Genomic DNA, 22,091 nt, shown 5'->3' with positions numbered 1-22,091 from the left:
GTTAGGTTGGCTCTAGAAAATCGAAAAATGGATGGATTTTAATGATCTTGGTCTCAAAATGTTCCATTTTACGGCGGATTTATAAAAAAAAATACGAAAATTGAAAAAAATAAATATTTTTTACAGTTTCATGACTTTAAATGCAAAAAAAAATGACTTTCTACATATAATCCTTCGTAACTGTTTCTAACGTCGTGGAATCAAGTTCGTATATTTTTTTTCGCAATTTACATAAAAAAATGATTATTTTGAAAAAAAAAAGTTTTTCTACTATTTAAGGTTTAAAACTATTAAAAACCGCAAATTCAGCCACTACCCCCGTGTTTTTCATAAATCCGCCGTAAAATGGAACATTTTGAGACCAAGATTATTAAAATCCATCCATTTTTCGATTTTCTAGAGCCAAAAAACCATGTGACCGTGAAAGTGTATAATTACCAAAAGTTTTTTTCAAAATGTTATAGTTTTGATTGATGACGAAATACCAATACAAGGAACACTAGGCATCTAACCAATCTCCCATAGGATACGAGAAACCCCATGGTATAACGTTATCTTATCAAACGAATATTTCCCTCTCTCTTCCGTTTTGTTTCCTCGACGATAAGTCGCCATACGTTGAAAATATACCCTACACCGCGTGTTTGGGAACCATTCGCCATGATTAACTAGAAAATCCTTGAAAATAGCATGGCAGACCGTCTCGTATCGCCGACTTTAAACTTTTTCAGTTATCAAACTACGCTCCCTCCTGTCCCCTCTAAATCTACCACAGCGTCATTTTCCACTGACAACCAATGGCGCAAATGGAAGGGAGAAACGCGCGTTGATTGGTCCGTCGAAGGACGACCAGTAGATTTTAGGAAAGGCAGCGCAGTAGTTCCGATAGTTCGAACCCGAGAAGGTGGTAATGTAGGAGAAGGGATTTTTTTTGTTTTCAAAAAGTGTGTGAACATTTTTTTGTGTGTGTATTTGGTGTGTTTGTGCCTTTCTAGTGGATCATAACAACCCCTCTTACTTTTTTTCGTTCTATGATTTCCGTTATTTGGTTTATGTGATATGGAACGGAGAGGTTTTGGTTTTTTCACTAAAAGGTCAGTTTTTGTTTGGTTTTTCATTTATTTTAAAATCTTTTTAAATCCTACGGAGTGGTAGTTGGGAAGAGGAATATTCTATCTATCTAGATAAAACGGTACGTTAGACATTAATATTTCATGTTATTTTATATATGTATACAGGGTTACTTGAAAATATTATCTATCCAAACGACATCAAATCTTACCCAAGATTTTATCTTTTGTGTGGGCGTGATCACAAAAACTGGTAGGAGTGGTATCGGCCTTCTAATAAAAATTATTATTTTTATTCTAAATTCTAACTAACACAATTTTTCCATGATTCAGGATAAGTTTATTTATTTTCCATTACGTATTCCACACTCAAAATTTGAATGAACTGAAAATAGCAATTTGGAGCAATTTTCAAAATTTTTGTACTATGAAGATTAAAATCAGGGCACTGACTAAGCCATTGTGTAAATCGACCCAAAATAAGTCGAAAATGAAGAAAAAAATTTTTCGACATCTCGCTTCGTTTTCGAGATATCATAGTTTGTAACATTCCATTAGGTCTGTTACGCCCTTTGTTCACTTATTGTCACTTTTTTGACTAAAAAATTTTTGAAACAAGAAATTTATTCGAAAAATTCATTAAAACCTCCGTGTCGGTTCTAAAACGTCCTCTAGTTAAATGTTACAACCCCTAGTGGTAATTTTATGACACTGTTTCTTATAGATATAACCTAGAAAGTTTTCCTAATAACTTTTCACTTTGCGTTTTATACATAATGTCCACAAAATTTCGATTATCTTTAATTATTTCTTTTTTTTTACTTCAAAGTTTGTATGCCTTGTCCAGATGTCTCTATGATTATATTTTAAAAAATAATAAATGCCATTTTGTAAATCGACCCAAAATGAGTCGAAAATGAAGAAAAAAATTTTTCGACATCTCGCTTCGTTTTCGAGATATCATAGTTTGTAACATTCCATTAGGTCTGTTACGCCCTTTGTTCACTTATTGTCACTTTTTTGACTATAAAGTTTTTGAAAGAAGAAATTTATTCGAAAAATTCATTAAAACCTCCGTGTCGGTTCTAAAACGTCCTCTAGTTAAATGTTACAACCCCTAGTGGTAATTTTATGACACTGTTTCTTATAGGTATAACCTAGAAAGTTTTCCTAATAACTTTTCAACTTTGCGTTTTATATATAATGTCCACAAAATTTCGATTATCTTTAATTATTTCTTTTTTTTTACTTCAAAGTTTGTATGCCTTGTCCAGATGTCTCTATGATTATATTTTAAAAAATAATAAATGCCATTTTGTAAATCGACCCAAAATGAGTCGAAAATGAAGAATAAAATTTTTCGATATCTCGCTGCGTTTTCGAGATATCATAGTTTGTAACATTCCATTAGGTCTGTTACGCCCTTTGTTCACTTATTGTCACTTTTTTGACTAAAAAATTTTTGAAACAAGAAATTTATTCGAAAAATTCATTAAAACCTCCGTGTCGGTTCTAAAACGTCCTCTAGTTAAATGTTACAACCCCTAGTGGTAATTTTATGACACTGTTTCTTATAGATATAACCTACAAAGTTTTCCTAATAACTTTTCAACTTTGCGTTTTATATATATCTCGCTGCGTTTTCGAGATATCATAGTTTGTAACATTCCATTAGGTCTGTTACGCCCTTTGTTCACTTATTGTCACTTTTTTGACTAAAAAATTTTTGAAACAAGAAATTTATTCGAAAAATTCATTAAAACCTCCGTGTCGGTTCTAAAACGTCCTCTAGTTAAATGTTACAACCCCTAGTGGTAATTTTATGACACTGTTTCTTATAGATATAACCTACAAAGTTTTCCTAATAACTTTTCAACTTTGCGTTTTATACATAATGTCCACAAAATTTCGATTATCTTTAATTATTTCTTTTTTTTTACTTCAAAGTTTGTATGCCTTGTCCAGATGTCTCTATGATTATATTTTAAAAAATAATAAATGCCATTTTGTAAATCGACCCAAAATGAGTCGAAAATGAAGAATAAAATTTTTCGATATCTCGCTTCGTTTTCGAGATATCGATACTTAAAGTTGGACAAATTTATTTTTATTTAATATTTGTATATATCGACCTAACTTAACCTTACTTTTTCGTGGTGCACTTTGAGTGTAAAAAGTTAAAAAATCGTGAATTTTTTACAGCTAAAATTGTCTAAAAAAATTTCTTCGCGTGAGAATCTGATTGTACAGGGTCCCTCACGACGAGCTGATTCGATATGTATATGGGAAAATACTGCGACTAGTGTTCTGGAAATTTGCTTGCATGGGTTTTCCGAAATGCTCGTTTTAACTAGAATAATTTCAGTTTTCTGAAACTTCCGGTTATACCGGAAGTAGACCCAAACTACGTTATTTTAAACGGAACGCTATGATTTTTATTAAATTTTTGGAATCTACGCTAAATTTCACTATAATTTTATATAAGGCATCGTATGCCTAAAGTCCACCATTTTTTAATTATTTCACATTTTCGAAATTTTTGGACACATGCAGGCCTCCACTAAAAAAATTATATTTCCAAGTTAAAGTGGGTCAGGTGTAATATTTTTCGGATTTGGACAAATAACACTTACGGCTTTCAAAATCTGTGAAAACTTTGACAAAAAGTTATATAGGGTGTTTAGAAAATGATGTCGAATTTCGCTATCTAATAACTTCGAAGTGTTATTTGTCTAAATCCCAGAAATGTTAGTCCTGACTCACTTAAACTTGGAAATATAATTTTTTTAGTGGAGGACTGCATGTGTCAAAAAATTTGGAAAATGTGAAATAATTAAAAAATGGTGGACTTTAGGCACACGATGCCTTATATAAAGTTATAGTGAAATTTCGCGTAGATTCCAAAAATTTAATAAAAATCATAGCTACCCGTTTGAAATAACGAAGTTTGGGTCCACTTCTGGTATAACCGGAAGTTTCAGAAAACTAAAACTAAAACCCATGCAAGCAAATTTTCAGAACACTAGTCGCAGTACTTTCCCGTATACATATCAATTCAGCTCGTCGTGAAGGACCCTGTATATATATTCTTGTCCTGGATATTACTCCACGGACCACGGACTCCCATGGTATTCAAATCATTTGTTACTTGACTTTTTGGTTTTCCTCTGGCCCAGTTTCCTAAGGGTTTCCATTTTGTTATTCTTTTAACTTTATTTTTCATTTTTTTTTTATGTCCTAGTCATCTTTGTCCGTCATCCACCTCTTTCGATCCATATATTCTTCGTATTAGAAGATTTTGAGATTTTCTTCGTCAGTTTTTGTTAAATTCATCGCTTCTCCTCCATAGGTTACTGTTGGCCTTATTGCTGGACTATTTATTTTCATTTAAATACGTCTAAAGTTTTTTTTTGTAATTTCTGGTATCTTTTCTTTATTTCAGGTGCTTTAAAAATATTGTTTTCAATTCTTGACGTCTCGAATGTTTCTATTTGATATAAAAAAACTCCTCGCCAAAGAAGAGCCCCGTAGCTCAATTCTTAGGGGTCGCTATTTTTATTTTAGTTTCCCATTTGATGTTGAGAAAATTTCCTTTTTAACTGAAATTGAATTTACACGTAGTTCGCTCAATTTTCTACAAAAAAAACCCGTTTTATATACTTAAAGTTGAGTTAATCGAATGGGAAACTAAAATAAAAATAGGGACCGCTTAGAGTTGAGCTACGGGGCTCATCTTTAGTGATGATTTTTTTTATATCAAACAGAAATATTTGTAACGTTGAAAAAAGCATTTTTTTGAGGCACCCTAATACTAAATCTTCCCTACGTTCTAGATAATCTGATTACTTTTTTTAAAAAAAGAAAAAACTGCAACCAACCTGGATCAGGGTTGCATACCAGTCTTGGTCTTACCTAGGAAACCAAGCCTAGCCCAGACTTTTTAATAGTCTACGGTTTATCTAGGCAACCAGGCCTGGTACAGGCTTGCAGACCAAGCGAGGGACATTGTTATTATCCCACCAAATCTAGACCAATAACGGCTTCTAAGATAGAGTTGTACAAGACCCAAGTTCAGACCTATACTGGACCCATCGTAAAATCCCAAGACCAAAACTTGAAATATACAAAAATTGAGCAAAACCGCAAAACAAATTTATTAATTAACCAGTACATTATGATTACTTGGAATTAGTTTTGAACAGTTACGTTGCAATTTTCGTCGGAGGTTTCAAGGATCTACTTCACCTAACGCCATTTGGTACAACATTCAGCTTGTAGCCATCAATTCTAGGTTGTTGTTTTCGACACAAGAATTACAAATTTTTCTTCAGAATATGCGTTATCTATAACGATGATAATACAAATTGTAGAAAGTTATCAACAAGAAGGTTGATCGGAAAATACAAATCTGATACAGAGTCGCGGTAAAAAAAGTTTTAGAAACGCTGGGATAATGTGTTTTGCCTTAATTATAGACGAATTTGTTTCTAAATAAAAACAAAAGTATGTATGTATGTTGAATTCTTCGTTTCCGAATATTTAAAAATATACTAGTGCCTTTCAAAAACCGAGGTCCTCACATTTTTCACTATCTTATCTTTTGACTGTACCTTAACCTCCAAAAATTTTTATCTCAATAATAGTTGATAAAACAACTATTTAGTTCTTTTTCTTTTTTTATAAACATTTGTGAAGAAATTCACAAAATTTGGTTTTTGTATCGTCGCTTCTCAAAAGCTCTTCGTACCCTTCGTAATTATTTTTAAAATTTTCTGTACATACAGCCCAACCCTTTCCGAGAAGGTGGTGATTAAAATCGAGTTTTTTATTTTTTTTTTCCTAAAATTCCACTAAAAATACAAACTTGAATTTTAGTATTTTCAAAGAACTAACCAATATTATGCGGGGGTGAAAATAACAACCCCAGATGTAGAATGTAATACCTCTAGCCGTATGCAGCAAATGTTTGAGGTGTAGATTAATGATTTGAGGTAACCCCATAAATAGAAATCACAAAGATTCAACTCTGGAGATCGAGGAGGCCAAATGTTGTCTAGCACTCTGACTGAAGTTTACTGGAGCATCATCGTGCATGTCTTTGACTTGAAGGGTTTATTATAGGTAAAAAATGAGAAGAAAAATATTTTTTAGATAAAGTTTTGTAGTGTATAGTAAAATATGGGTGGAGTGCGAGGATCGCACACTACCTGAGTCCTAGAGATGGGCAAATATACGAACCGACACAACGAAAAATCATCAGCAATATTATATAAAATATTGATCAAAAATCTCGTACGGTATATGGTATTGTACAGACCTATTGCAGAATTTGACTGATATATTCCTCAAGAACTTCGAAAGTATTAAAATCCCTTCAACTTTCGCCGATTTCATAACACTGAATCACATAAACTTTTTCCCAGGCCGACGATAAGAAATAATGCATCGGCAGTTGAAACCCGACCACCCAACTACCCTCTAACCCAAATAAAAAAAAATATATATACGAAGGATTCTTAAGAAAACACAAAAAAACAAATGAAAAATATATAGGTATGCCAAGTATCATCGAATAAACGTTTTCTAGCCCTGCAGAGGAGTAATTCCTACATCAGGGCCAAATCCGATATCTAAATGCTTTCCTTAACATGAAAAATCTCCTGAATCCATCCAAAAAAAACCAAGGAACCCTTGAAATAGGGATTGAATTTGAAAATATAAAAAATTAGCAATTATTACATCGTACAATTTGTTACGCGTTTTTCTATGAATAAGTTGGGAGTTTTTTTGATAATACAAACACAGATTTTACTGATAATTGATATACTATCAATTTTTCATCTTGTAACTCAAATATTATTCTATGAAAACTAATCAATACCTTTCAACGTAAATTGCAGTATGCACTTACAACAAACATTTTTTTTATAATAATTTTGCGTAACCCTGTATACATTTGCTTGATGTACATTTTTTTTGTTGCTTGGGCACGACTCGATGTCACGTTTTTTTCTTTATTGTGCACCTAGTTATGCATATTTCATACATTAAACGAGGTTGTTTGTAAATGCCTGCTAAATGAATCATCAATAAAAAATTCTTTTATTCTGCTTCACTAATTTTGAAGAACTTCATGTATATCTTGTCAAATGAAGGAAGATCCCCAAAATACCCAGGAGATAAACGAAGAACTGTGTAAAGGGTACAGTCTGTAAAACAAAACGAAAACAATCGTATAAAAATAATAACCGATTTCAATATTCAATTCAAATCGTTCCGAAAAATTTTTCACGTATTTGGGATTGTTTCTAAGGGTACAAATAGTAAATTTAAGGCGGGGGAGACCCAATTCTAAATAATTACCATCTTGGTTAGGTTAGGTTAGGTTTCATTGATTTGTAATATGTAAATTGTACCATGTAATGTCTAAAATAATTAAAATAATATGTCTCCCCCGCTTTAAATTTACTATCTGTACCTTCAGAAACAACCCCAAATACGTGAAAACTTTTCCTGAACGATTTTTGCCTGTAGACCCAATTCTAAACAATTACCTAATTTTTTTCTGCTTCAGTGCGTAAATTAGATACTTTAGACACACTTTCCAGTGCATAAAACTTTATTCTACGCTCTAGTGAGTAAAGAAACATATTTTAAGCAGTAGTGCGTGAATAAAATTATTATTAAGGTCTCCGTAGCGTAGAGGCTAGAGCACAACGCTCACAAGCGGGAGGTGCCAGGTTCAAGTCACGCTCATCCCAGTGGTAATATCAAAAAATCCTATTAGATGCAAACTGGCAGTCGATAGCGCAATAATACACCAGAATCTATGAAACCTGTGTGAGACCTATTCTTACATATGACTCAGAAACTAGAGCCGAAACATCAACAACTGAAAGAATAATGAGAACCACAGAGATGAAAATACTACGAACCATCCAGGGAGTTACCCTCAGGAACAGAATAAGGAGTGAAGAATTGGGCGTACAGGATGTGGTGAGATGGGTCAGGGTACGAAAAAGATTCTGGAAGGATCACGTAGAAAGAATGCCAGAAGACAGATAGGCTAAAACCCAAGCAGACCACCAAAGAGGTGGTACAAGAGCTGGAGTTCAGCTTCTCAGGAAGATCCAGGAAAAGGGCCAAACGTACAGGATTAAACAGGACCTGGTACTATTGAAAGAGGAAGAAGAAGATAATATATTGTATATGGAATCTATAAAACTGTTATAGTTTGTTTTAACGAAAAATTAAACTTACTTTACGCACTGTGTGAAGAAAATTACCATTATCTGTATTTTGATAAAACTTTCGCTACAAGATAAAAATTTGTGTGTAATTAGAGTGTAAATGCCTTTTTTCGACTCATGTGATTGTCGAAAAAAGGCTACTTTACACACTTGTTTCATAAATAACTATTTTGAGCATTTTGTGTCAGTTATTTTCATTACTATTGAACAAATTTGTCGTTTTTTTGAATACAAATACTATATTTTCTAGGCTTTTGAATCTTGGCAATCCCTATTCAAATAAAAATTGCAAACAACGACAGATTATTCTCAAAAAGTCTTCCATATTCCATTTAACCATCAAAAATTCCTTGTATGACACTAGGAGTGGTGGATCTTGATGAGACGGGGGCTTTTTCCATTTTTATTTTGTTCCTCAACCCATAATTTGGTCGAGTTAACTTGGTCCGGAAGCTTTTGATATTCCCAAGAGCATTTCCTCATCCAATGGTCTCAGCGATAATCCAATCAAACAGGATTTTAGTGCTTATGAAGCGCAAGAGATTCTAGTCAAGGAGAATTCCAAATTAAGCTTCTAACCATCCTAAATTCCTTGAATGACTTGTTTCTTTCGAAGACCTCACTAGAAGCGATGGATCTTGATGAAACGGGTCCTTTTTCCATTTTTATTTTGGTCCTTAACTCATAATTTGGTTGAGTTAGTTTGCTCAGGCAACTTTTGATGCATTTTATCGAGCATTTCCTCATCCAATGGTCAGAATGACTATTCAAATTTTTAATTAAATCTTTTTTTTTCCCATAAGTTTTTTCTTGAAACTTCCATTGTTACTTTATAAGGCAGAATACTCTCCAAGTTCAAAGAAATATCCTCCGTAGACTCCGGAAGTGTATAAAAGTGCAAGGTGCCCTCGAACATTCATTGTAGTTTTTTTTTTTTTGTTTTTATTTGATAAGTTGTGAACTAACCGACTATATTTTTCTAAATTTCAATTTTTTCCTTATGTAAGTAACACGATTTTAAACGTGAATAAATAATTACAATTTATAATAATTTTTTTAAGAATGTCTCTTTATGGTGAACGGTTTTCTAAAAATCTACACATCTCCTAAACCATAAATTCTATCAAACTAAACAAAGAGTAACTTTTTGTTAAAAAATCGTTGAAAAATCCATTTTTGCTATCTTCAAATTGTACAGGTTGTCCCCGTAAAAGTTACGGATTGTTAAACATTGGACATACGTAATTATCGATTAAAAATCCATAATGTTCGAATGTATAAGTTAGAAAATATACTTTTAAGCCCTATAATTACAATTTTTTTAACACTACATCAATATTTATTCTAAATATTAATGTAATACCACAAATTGCATCTAAAATACGTTCCTACCATTTCCGACGTGGTTCGATGACCTATTCTTCGCCTTTCTGTATCTTACCTGCTGAGAGCAGCTGATTCTTTGGGTGGAAGTCGTTTGGTTCATATAATTTTTGAGGAATGCTTTCATAACTATACATTTTACTTTGTCAGGTAAAAATTTATCACTGTACAAACTATTTTCAAGTTTAAATATCGTATTCACAATGTTTTATAATCATTGTATATTATACAGAGTGAATCACAAAGAAAAAGTTCATTCGTTCACTTATTTAGGTCTTGGACCACTTATCCATAATTTTCCATAAATTTCCTCGGATTTTACGTTATCTTCATCCAAAACTCCATTAAATTTCCCGCGAGTTCATTCCAAAGTTTCGATTCATATTCGAACTACCCTCGTAAGATTATTCGCTTTGTTTTCCCTAATTAATGAAGGAAATAGGAAACATTTTTGCCTCTTCACAGTCTAACAATATTAAAATAACAAAAAGTACATTAGACGGTGACATTTTTACTCATATTATAAAAAATACCCCCCTATCCCACATGTTTTGCCTAAAATTCAAAATGGCGCCGGCCGCTGGTTATACGCGCTTTGCCCTATTAATAATAATGGTCCCAGGGTGTAGACACCCTTCGCTACCCTTACCCACCCCAAGTTTTCGAATGTATCGGAGGGATGGGGTGGCCGATATACAATTACACAATATAATAATCATCGGAAATGTGCAAGGAGTGCGTGTATTCGTGCGGGGTGCATCGATTTCAAACCGGGGATGAAAAATAATGAATGGCGTATAGAAAAAGTTTTTATTCGTGAAATTTTTGTTGTTTTAATTGGATAAAACCCTTTCTTCTTCTTCTTTCTTCCGTAATAGGTTTAACGCCTGTTCCTTCATCGATACCTTTCATCATCCTGGTTCTACATTGTCTCTCCACCCCTTTCGTGCTCCAATCTTTCGTCTGTTGTTGTTGTTTGATGTTTCTGGCGTTATCTCTGATGACTTAATTTTCTCTGATAACTATTTTCAATTCAATCTTTCATTTAGTTTCAATAAGAACCAAATCCTTCACAAGCTATGAGTTCCTGCTGGCATGGAATAACTACATTCGTCGATGGTCTCCTCGGAGACTCTTCTTCATTGGTTTGAAGGCTCTATCCTACTGAATCTTGAGATCATTCTTAAGCTACACTAGTATTTTTGGAAGATACTTTAGCATCATATGAAAGGAGAAGGAATCGTCGTCGTCCTGAAGATAGATCATCAGCTTCAACGTCGAAGCTGACAACGAGATAGGAAATAAAAGCAACAGAATCAAAGAGTGGTGTTCTGAACAGAGTTCGATAACTTGGAACGGATAAGGGTTCTGTAAACCGTAATTTCGTCGGAAACCCATTGAAAATGTTGTAAAATAGATTTAGAATTCTTTAAACAAAGTCAAATACTGAAAAAATATTTTAAAAAATCATATGAATACCAATAAAAACAATGTTTGTATGGGTAAAACAGAATCGCGTCAAGCGACACGAGCTGATTAGATATTTGCGCTGAAAAAAGAAAATCCCAACGAAAATTTACGAAAATTTCGTGGATTTACGGTAATCCGCATGTATGACTAACATCTGATGTACATGGGTTCGTCACGATTCCAAAGAAATGTCTGAAACTTCTCTATAATAAAAAATGAAGCTCAGAACGAAAAATCAATATTTGTGCGTATAGTTTGAAATATTGGAGAGGGTAGTGATTGTAGTTACAAGAAGATTTTTACCTGTAAACTATTATTAACAATACCTTTTGGTCGTACAGGTAAAAAGAGCTTAACCAATCCCTAAAAGTATTACCGCCATTTTTAGAAATGCAAATCGGTAAAATCGGTATTTTCCTAGAAATATATCAAAATTGTTATAATTTTGGAGGGGGTTGGGGAGCAAAGGAAACTTTGTTCTTAAAAATCTTCTTCATCAATAATCATAAAGTTTTGCTGAGCAATTGGTAATTTTGTACTTTCGCAGTCCCCTCGTTTTTTGGCTCTAGAAAATCGAAAAATCGTTCGATTTCGATGAATTTTTTTTTAAAATCATCGTTTTTACGGCGGATTTACGAAAAAAAATATGGGATTAAAATAAAATCAAAACTTTTATTGGTTTCAGGGCTTTAAATTTTCATGAAAATTCACTCAATCACGTATAATTGTTGATAACTTTTCTCCAAATAATCAAATGAAGTTGTTATATATTTTTTCGTAATCTACACAAAAAAACGAACAAATTGAAAAAAAATTATACAAAAATGTTGATTTATCATGTTTTTACAATTAAAAATAATAAAAATTTCTCTTAAAATTGACCTTTCCTCATATATAATCGTTCATATTTTTTTTTGAGTAATCATTAAAGTTATATTAACAAAAACATTCTTAAAATCATTTATTGTAATTAATTCTGCGTTCTTAGAAGTTAACTTTGACAAACTGAAAATTTTCACCATTTAAAAAATGGTATCTAAGAATAATTAAGGAAACAAAACATCAATTCAAACATTTTTCAATTTTTTTTTCAAAATGTTCGTTTTTTGTGTATATTAAAAACGAAGATTTTAAAAAAATTCATCGAACGATTTTTCGATTTTCTAAAGGTGAGCTCGAAAATATAAAATTATCGAGTAATTTCCTTGCACCCAGCAGGAATAATAAAAATAATCGTTTTTTGACATTTTGGATCTGGAATAAATTTTTCGGAATTTTTAAACATATCCTTGTCAACATTGACCGGGCTATAAGATACGAAAATTTAACTACAGTCGAACTTTACTTTACAGCTACTAATAAAAACATTTTGATAAATAATTCTAAATAATAATTGCCAAAGAATCGTAAATACATAAACACTTTGAAATACAATTGTCGTTAAGGCATTTTCTCGAAAACGTTCTCTGAACCAACGGAAAAAAACTCAACGTAACACTAAAGAAAACACCTCATAAAAACAAACGACGTCGATATTAGCAGTTATAAGAAAAACAGAAAATCGTATCGAAGACGGGACGACCATCGTCATAACAATCGCGTAATCTTGAAAATTACCTAACAGTTAATCAAACAGGCCGATATCTCGAACAGTTGTTCTGCGATGGGTTGTATTCCTTTAGTTAATGCGTGCAAGGGAGATAGAACGATTGTTTAGTAAGGGGGCTTAACGAACTATTACAAATATTGTACAAGATTATAATTTTTACAAATTCACACCTAGTATTATCAATATTAACTTATAAATAACCCATTTTTCTTATAATAAATATCGAGGAGAATAAAATAACAATAACATCGAAAACATTGAAATATTATTTAATGTCCCAGTAAGTATTTGTGCAAATATTCAAAATTACAACAGATCGATCACTATATCGATCAGTTATTATATAAAGGACGAAAAAAAACTATCGACCACAGGTGAAATTGAAAAAATATATATAATAAAAAATTGTATAAGCTACCATACTAACGGAGGGCAACAGCTAACAGAGTCGGTCGCACGGCACGGCTGCTTGCGAGTAAGCAGAGTAGCGCCGGTTTAAAGGAGATAGACTGGAACCGGGCGAGCTTCTCCTACCTCCTCGGCGGTTCGACTTAAAGGAGATAGACCGTTCGGCATGCGACATGGGCTTTAAGTTGCGATAGTGCCAGTTCCACCGAAATATATTGAATTCGAAAATAGTGATAATTAAACCAAAAAAAAATAGACGTAAGTTTATGCTCTGTCAATAGGTAGTTTATATGTGAACTCAACTAGTCTTCTTGATTACATCTATAAAAATCGATTTATTTAATTATTTATTAATAGATATTTAATGAAAACAATTCTCGGTATTAGAGATGGTATCGTAAATGCTAGTCAATATTTTGTGTAAATCGTTAGGTAACTTTTTAATTATTTGTATAATTAGATTGTTGAATTATCGATTTTGTTTATATTAAATATTCAATCGGTACTGATGTCGTTACTATAAATATGGCAACTACGCACGGAATCAAATTGTTTTCTGAATTTAGAAAGTTAGGAAAAAAACGGATTTTGAGTTTTTGAATTCAATTGTAGACTGTTCAATATAAATTCAAATGTACCCTGTGAGTAATATGGTTAATTATCTAATATACAAATTTTGAAAATATTCGTAAATAATTATTTAGTACAGAGTGGAATCTAGAAATTTTAGATGTATTTGGATAAATAAATATGAACAAAATGTAGTATATACATCAACATGTTTAGTCATAAAATTGAAGGAATACATTTAAAGATTATTATTAATGATACAGGGTGGGATAAAAAAATTGTAGGCTTATTTGGATGAATAAATTATATAAATGTACACATAAACACGTTTATAAATTGTTTTTGTCGGGAAATTGGTAAAATATATTCATAGAGAGTATTATTAATGATACAGGGTGGAAATAAGAAATTGTAAGGTTATTTGGATGAATAAATTATATAAATGTACACATAAACACGATTATAAATTGTTTTTGCCGTGAAATTGGTAAAATATATTCATAGAGAGTATTATTAATGATACAGGGTGGAAATAAAAAATTGTAGGCTTATTTGGATGAATAAATTATATAAATGTACACATAAACACGTTTATAAATTGTTTTTGTCGTGAAATTGGTAAAATATATTCATAGAGAGTATTATTAATGATACAGGGTGGGATAAAAAAACATATTTGGGTAGATTTATTATAAGCATGACCCTTTGTACACACGTTTATAAACATTTGTTTTAAAGAAATTGGTAAAATATATTTATAGAGAGTATTATTAATGATACAGGGTGGAAATAAGAAATTGTAAGGTTATTTGGATGAATAAATTATATAAATGTACACATAAACACGTTTATAAATTGTTTTTGTCGTGAAATTGGTAAAATATATTCATAGAGAGTATTATTAATGATACAGGGTGGAAATAAAATATATATACGTATTTGGCTATAGAATTTCATCAATTAAACCTCTTTACTAGGTTTGTAAACATTTTTGTTAATAAAATAGTTTGAAATTGAGACATTTTAATGACGGATTATTCAAATAAGGAAAGTTAAAATACTGAATTTATTTTTGCGTTTTGAGACACCCTCTTTTTGTCGTAATATTCAGGAAGGACCAAAACACGATATATAGAAACAAATTTCCATGAAACAATTTGAAACGAAACATTCCAAGTGAAAGTAACGATAAACTGGATATTATAGAGAAATAAAATGAAAAAAAACGACACCCCCTCCAATTTCTCTAGCAAATACTACCGCATCTCTGTCTGTTATCGTTACGTCTTTTTCCTTTTCATCTCGTATTCCCTCTTCCCCACCACCACACCCCGCTGCGTCGAATCGGTCCCTCGTTATTTTCCTGTCGGTCGCACCCGTTGCACGCAACCTTTTCAGCGGCGTAGGGGAGAAGGTTAAGGGGCTCATTGACCAACCCCTGTTCATCAACTGTCGAATCGTACCCATTGGCTTATACCGAAGGGGAGATTATGAACTTAGAGTGCATGCACTGAGTAGGAGGGAAGATATGGGCTACGAAAAGGGGGTGGTGCATGGGGAAAGAGAATATTCGGTTCATTTAAATAATTGGTTAGAATTATATATAAATTAAAATGGCCCCTAATTAAAAAATAAATAATTTTTTAATTATAATGAATATTTTATAGGATTAAACATTTTTTATATAGATTGTATCATCAAAACGTACGTACAGGAATAGTTTCGTCGAATTACAATGAACATTATACAGAGCGTTTAGATGTAAGACATCCTGGATCAATTAACTGTCATTTTTGTGTTTATATTCGACGAAAAACCGAAAAAATATTGTATATTATATACATAACCACCATGTTTATTTTAAACTAATTATAACCGTATAAAAGAGAAATATTTTATAGCTTAAAATATTGAAAGAAAACCGCGTGTTTTGTTTATAATCCTATGTGGGAAGCAACCTAAAATTAACACACGTTAACCTAGTCAAATCTTCTAGTTCTTCAATTGGACTACAGCCCAATTTGGGCCTTGACCTTTCTCAGTGGTTTCTGCCCTATTCAAATTGTATTTCGTAGTTGTATAAGCTTTTTAATTTGAGTAGATTATAAGAGATGTTGAGAGAGGCTCTATCTTTCGAATTCAGCACAAACTTTTTTTATGTTAACGTCGTTTGTGTCGCTCAAATAGTTTGAGATAAAGTAGACTGTACAAAACAAGTCTGCGACATTTTAAAAGTCCCCCGTAGCCGGAAATATATAATTTCGAGCAAATTTCTCGCTTTCTACTTTTTTTCCATAGTCAATATCGTCAGAAAAACATTTCGCGTCCGAAACAAACACAATAATTGAAATATGCCGCTTCAACTTCACATAAATATCAATTAAAAAAAAAAAAGAATGTTATCGATTAGATTTACGCACGCTATTCAAATCCACCAATCAGAGTGAAATATGACAATTATTAAATCGTCTAATATATCGTCGGTGTTGCAGGTTTTCTGCGGTTTCCCTGTAACCTGGAGAACCGGATAGGGAATCACGCAGCCGCAGCTGTAACCGCCCGCTTCCTTTTAAACTTAAAATTAACAAAAAAAATGAATAAAATTTATCAAAAATCAAAAAAAACCAAAACGAGAATGACCGTTTTTGCTTGCTACTTCTCTTTTCGAGTTCTTCCGGTCAAAAATCGTGAATCGCCGCTTTTCCTCTTCTAGGAAAGTTAGCAAACACAACTCCGGCCCCGCAGAGGAAAATAAATTCCTATATCTGGTTTTTGTTGGAACCCAATGAAAATTTTCATCATCCAAACTCTACCCGACGAATCTCTCTGTCTTTAACCGACTATCACATTCTTCTTGCAGTTTTTGAATCAATTTTGGTGTTAAATAATGTGCTTCGTATAAATAATTGTATTCTATAGAATTAACCCAAAGTTCGGCAAGATCTTTGTGATCTTGACTTACGTGCAAAAGACTATTATCAATAGTAAGACAAGACATCGCAGTGGTCGACCAAATGAGGTAAGGACTCCGGAAATGATGAGGAAAATCCACACGTGGTACCGGATGATCGTCGTGAAGAGTGTTTGTCAATGTTTCACGGAAGTAAAGCCGAATTTTTGCGCTGTTTCATAACCATGGATGAAACGTGGATCCATCACTTCACACCCGAAACAAAAGAACAATCAAAACAATGGTTGAAGAGAGAGAACCGGCTCCAAAGAAGGCAAAGATCGTTCCATCAGTAGGTAAGGTCATGGCGTCGGTTTTTTGGGATGCGCGTGGTATTATTTTCATCTTGAAAAAGGAAAAACTATCGACGAGTGTTTTGTGACCTTATTACAACGTTTGAGCGAAGGAATCGAGCAGAAACGGCCGCATTTGGTTACGAAGAAAGTGTCAATCCACCAGCTTGCATATCCGTTATTGCAATGGCCAACATTGATTAATTAAAGTTTGAATTGCTACCTAATACACCCTATTCGCCAGATTTAGCTCCTTCGGATTATTTTCTGTTCCCAAACTTGAAGAAATGAACAATGAAAAGGTGATTTCGGCAGTAAATTGTTATTTCGATGAGCTTGACGATTCTTATTGAACATCGCTGGGAAAAGTGTATTTTTTTCGAAAATTTTTGTGTTTTTTTGTTGGGTCGGGTACTTCTGGAAACATACAATGTTGCGAATTGTTTGAAATCGCTCGTATGTGGTTGTGATAAAACAAAATGAAACGAGTTTCTATTTCTGATTATCAACATCCAGACCCACGAACGGATTCTTGTTAATTGAAATTTGATTATACATTCAGGGCAACAAAAAGAGAATAATTAGATGAAATTAAAGCGATGTTCGTAGAATTAGGGTCTAGTTTTAACAAGTTACGACATGTTTTAATTGAGAAATATCAAAACTGAGATTACTTATGAGACATTCTCTGTACAACACGTTTACCGATATAAATATGTTGAGATAGCGTCATCATTACAAAATATAAATATTACATTAAAAAAAATGTCGCCTCGGTCACATGTTGTTTCTAAAAAACACTTGGCATTCTCTCAATTCATTAATATAACTAAATATAATCTAAGTTCTACATTATTAAGTAGCTTCACGCCGAAATTTCATTTTTTTTTTAGATATTTTTGAAGGTATCTAAATGAAAAAGAAGTTTAGTCTAAAAATATCTAATCCGACGGAAACTGTTGTGTACGACAATATATTTTTCCCTTTAGAATATTATGTTATTTCAACCGTTGGAATCTTTTACCTTAAGGCCCAATTTTTCAGATAAAGTTTAAACCTCGGTTTAAACTATAGATAGATACCGTTTATTCAAGCTTTATAAATGGCGTTTACCTACAAACTTTCGTTACCAGCGATCTGGGGGTAGTTTAAACTCCAGTTTAACATGAAACGGTTGATCCGAACCTAACTTTTTCAAATTGTTTTACAAGGGTAGGTAGGATGATTGAAGATTCACATTTTGATGAATCTAACGAAGATGATAAAGAAATTACCTCACTTTTTAAAAATTGTTATGGTTCTATCGAAAACATATAGTGTATTCCAGCGCAAGTTTGTTCTTACTGTGTTACCTTCAAAATACTGAAACCAAGAACAAGACCAATTATAACCGCGGTCTTTCCAGGTGTTTCTCTTGAAATTATGCGAGAAACAATCAATATTTAATAAATTTGAACCGTCAGTCCACGTGGACTCATCATCACCACTGTTGACCAATAAAAAACATCGAATCGTAAACATAAATGCATTTCTATTGGCCGAAGCTGTCGGAAAGCGTTTGTACACAATTTCTTCGAAATATACTTGCCAGAAATGTTATGATTGGTAACCACCTTTTTTGTGGTTTTCCACAAGTGCTAATTATGGGTAAATGATCTTTATAAAAGGTTATTTACCTGACCAACCACTATCAGTAAGTCATCAAACGATGCACACCTCCGTTGACAATAATTCTACTTGGAAAATGGACACAACAAGTGATAAAGTTGTTCAAGATTAAGACCAGACTCAGCGAGAAGTGACCAGTGCGTTGAACATGAATCAGACTGATGTTGATGATCGATTAAGTATTCAAGTCTAACAAGAGATGTTCCTGTGAGTGACTAGACAGTCAGAATAACACTTAATGCAGCTAACCCTTTGCCAAAAAGGCCTCAAAAGAATCCCAACCCCTCTACAACATGGTAGCGATAATTGAGGACGAGTCTACAGAAAACCTGGAGAAAAATTCGCGCAGTGTTGTATAAAAGAAAACGTGTATTTTGGAAGACATTCCTGGTTGGTTTGGGAAGGTATTTCAATGGAAGCAAAAACCGAGTTGGTTTTTGTTGAAATTGGCGCTACATGGAGATGATACATGGAAGAAATTTTAAGGGATTTCGTCTATTTCATCGGGGGAAACTTCAGCCTAATCCAGTACGATTCCTGTCCACATACTGCAGGTTCTATACGACAGTATTTGAAGGATGTCGAATTTGCTTCTATGGATTGACCAGCGCGTAGTTCGGTCTAAAAAGTTTACCGCATGTCTTCTGTATTCCATAAATTTTGTAACTTTTTCCAAATTGAACTGTCAGCAGAAGCAAAGACGGTAAGTATCATATTCGTTGATAGATAATGAAGAAACCGAGGAAAAATTATGTAAACATTATCTTGAAAGGGCTTGATTCCTAAAAATTCAAAAGAATATTTGGATATCTTCAAACGCAATCCAGTTGGAACCATAATACTCCTGTAAGTGCTATCAAAATAGCAAAAAACTATTTTTTCACTTCTTTTAGCTCCATGTACATTTCCCTGAGATGTTCAATAAGTTCGATAACATTTTTATAATAAAAATCGTCTAATCACCTTTTCATTGTTGGTAAAACTTTGACCAGCGAGTAATTTCTTCAAGTTTGGGAAAAAAATAGAGCGCATGAGGTAGCAGTTCAAGGTTTAATTAATTAAGCTAGTGCATTGGTTAAACACCACTTCGTTCTTAGCCAAATGCGGCCGTTTTTGCTTGATTTTCTCACTCAAACGTTACAATAAGTTCGCATAATACTCGCCGTTGATGGTTTTTGCTTATTCCAAATAATCAATGGAAATTACCTCACGTGCATCCCAAAAACACCAACTCTATGACATGGCTTGCAGATGGAACGATTTTTGTCTTCTTTGGTGCCGGTTTTCTCTGTTTAATCCATTTTTTTTTGTTTATGCTCTGAAGTGATGGACCCACGTTTCATCCATGGTTACGAAACGGCCCGATTTCTGTGAAACATTGCCTAAAACTCGATGGAAATATCTGTTTTTGTTCCATCTTGCTCACAGCTATCTCATGTCCAAATTTTTCAGTTAATAAACGTTGTCCCACACTTACTATATCTAGTAGCTCGCCCGCTTTCAGCCGACGATCATTGACCAAGCCGGGTACTTTTAGGACCAACCTCGTACTGTTAGTCCAGTCATTTTAGGTAATCCACCTTGGAAAAACGAGATACCCAGCTATAAAGTCGTTTAAACTTGTCCATTTGATATCCTAAAACTTTTATTAAAACGCACAAATAATTCGATGTGAGCAACTTTAAAAATCGGGGGGTCAAAAGTCAAACAAATCGATTTGTTGCACTTTTTTTGCAAATAACTAGTTTCCTATAGGTTTTACGCTATTTGTATTTATTATCAATATTGTAGAGCATTAAATTCTCTACAAATTTTGTTTGAAAAATTTTTTCATACGGTGAATCGTTTCTGAGATAGAAGGCAGAGAAATCAACTGGTAGTCCCCATCAAAATAATAATAATCACAAATGTATCGAATGACATTTTTTAATAAACATTAATGACATTTTTATTTGTTTCCTACTATTTTTTAGTTATTTAAGAATAATTACTATAAACACGAGTAAGATTTGAATTATAATATTAAAATTTTTCTTTTTATGATTGATACTACACGGGCAGGTAACTGCTATTAAATGAATTTATACTTGGAAAGGAAATGAATAATTAAGCAAAAAATATTTAAATATAATGTAATTGTTGATAATAAATGAAAATTATTTATAATTATATATTTAGCAATAATTTATAAACTTTTAAAGAGATTATTTTGATCGGGATTTTAACCGCCCTCTATCTCAGAAACGATTCACCGTATAAAATAATGTTTCAAACAAATTTTGTAGAGAATTTAATGCTCTACGATATTGATAATATATACAAATAGCGTAAAACCCATACGAAATGAGTTATTTGCAAAAAAAGTGCAAAAAATCGATTTTTTTTATTTTTGACCCCACGATTTTTAAAGTTGCTCACATCGAATTATTTGTGCGTTTTAATAAAAGTTTTAGGATGTTAAATGAACAAGTTTAAACGACTTTATAGCTGGGTATCTAGATTTTCCGAAATTCTTGCCTAAATCTACCTAAAATGACTGGACTAGTCTGTCAAATAAAATATTGTATCACCAATTTTACAAATTCATTGAAAACGTTCACTATTGAAACATATATTGTACAGATTGCGTACTTTCTAATGCAGTGGTATTTTGCGGTACTTCTGGTACCATCCCCGTAAATCTAAATTATTCTAAACACAAAGAAGAATAGTACGAGGAAATAAAATTGGGTAATACCACACAATTTTACGTTTAAATTCTCTATTAGTACAGAATTTAACAACGTTTTCATTTTAATGTAGACTAAATTGAAAGTTACAAGTTTAAAATGAAATAAATTGCCGCGTACATCTTGTTCAAATAATCAAACAGTCGTTAATCCCAGTCATTCATAGTAGGAAACAATGGCAGTGTATGTCAAATAGATTAACTAACTTTAAATGTTGATATAAGTCGTAAAATTTCAAGAAACTTTAATGTTTTCTATGAATGAGTCAGTAATATTTAAAAAGCGATAAGAAATCGTCACATCCTGTATATTTTTCTAGTATAAGTCAGTTGTAGAGGAGGCAGTTTGTGCTGCTGGTGTTCAGCTACTTAATTTAACGCGTACATCGCCGCTAGATGTCGTAATAAATTTTTGATATTATCCACTTCATTGTCATTTCCTTCTACACAATTATTAGAAGGAAAATCGGAACGGATAAAACGACAGATGGTTTCAAATTTATTTTATCTGGAGTTTAAACTTTTGTACGCAAAATTTCGGATTTTTATCATGATTTTTAATACAAATTGCAAATTTTTCTATTCTGAGCTATTTGTCCTATAAAATTACGTAACGTATGTGCAATTTTCAATTTATTCAACTGAGATATTGAAGGAAAAAAGTTTGAAAAAAATTCATATTACATGTTTTA

At 32.6% G+C, this 22,091-nt stretch overlaps 1 protein-coding gene across 6 annotated transcripts in view; it reads left to right on the top strand.

The window, feature by feature from the left end:
- The window catches only part of LOC130891816 (polyhomeotic-like protein 1), a 239,321-nt gene that overhangs the window by 159,549 nt on the left and 57,681 nt on the right, over positions 1 to 22,091 (top strand). For 2 of the 6 annotated variants that reach the window (XM_057796822.1, XM_057796821.1), the window contains exon 1: positions 874 to 1,094. The exons of 2 other annotated variants lie outside the window; for them this stretch is intronic. In XM_057796822.1, the coding sequence (XP_057652805.1) occupies positions 1,060 to 1,094 (35 nt within the window). In that variant the 5' untranslated portion in view covers positions 874 to 1,059. Of the gene's footprint in view, positions 1 to 873; positions 1,095 to 22,091 lie in introns of those variants that run through there. 2 more of the 6 variants (XM_057796818.1, XM_057796817.1) reach the window with 1 other exon arrangement.

Source organism: Diorhabda carinulata, chromosome 3 (genome assembly GCF_026250575.1).
Source record: "Diorhabda carinulata isolate Delta chromosome 3, icDioCari1.1, whole genome shotgun sequence".
Lineage (NCBI taxonomy): Eukaryota > Metazoa > Arthropoda > Insecta > Coleoptera > Chrysomelidae > Diorhabda > Diorhabda carinulata.
This window is presented reverse-complemented; position numbering and strand designations above follow the sequence as displayed.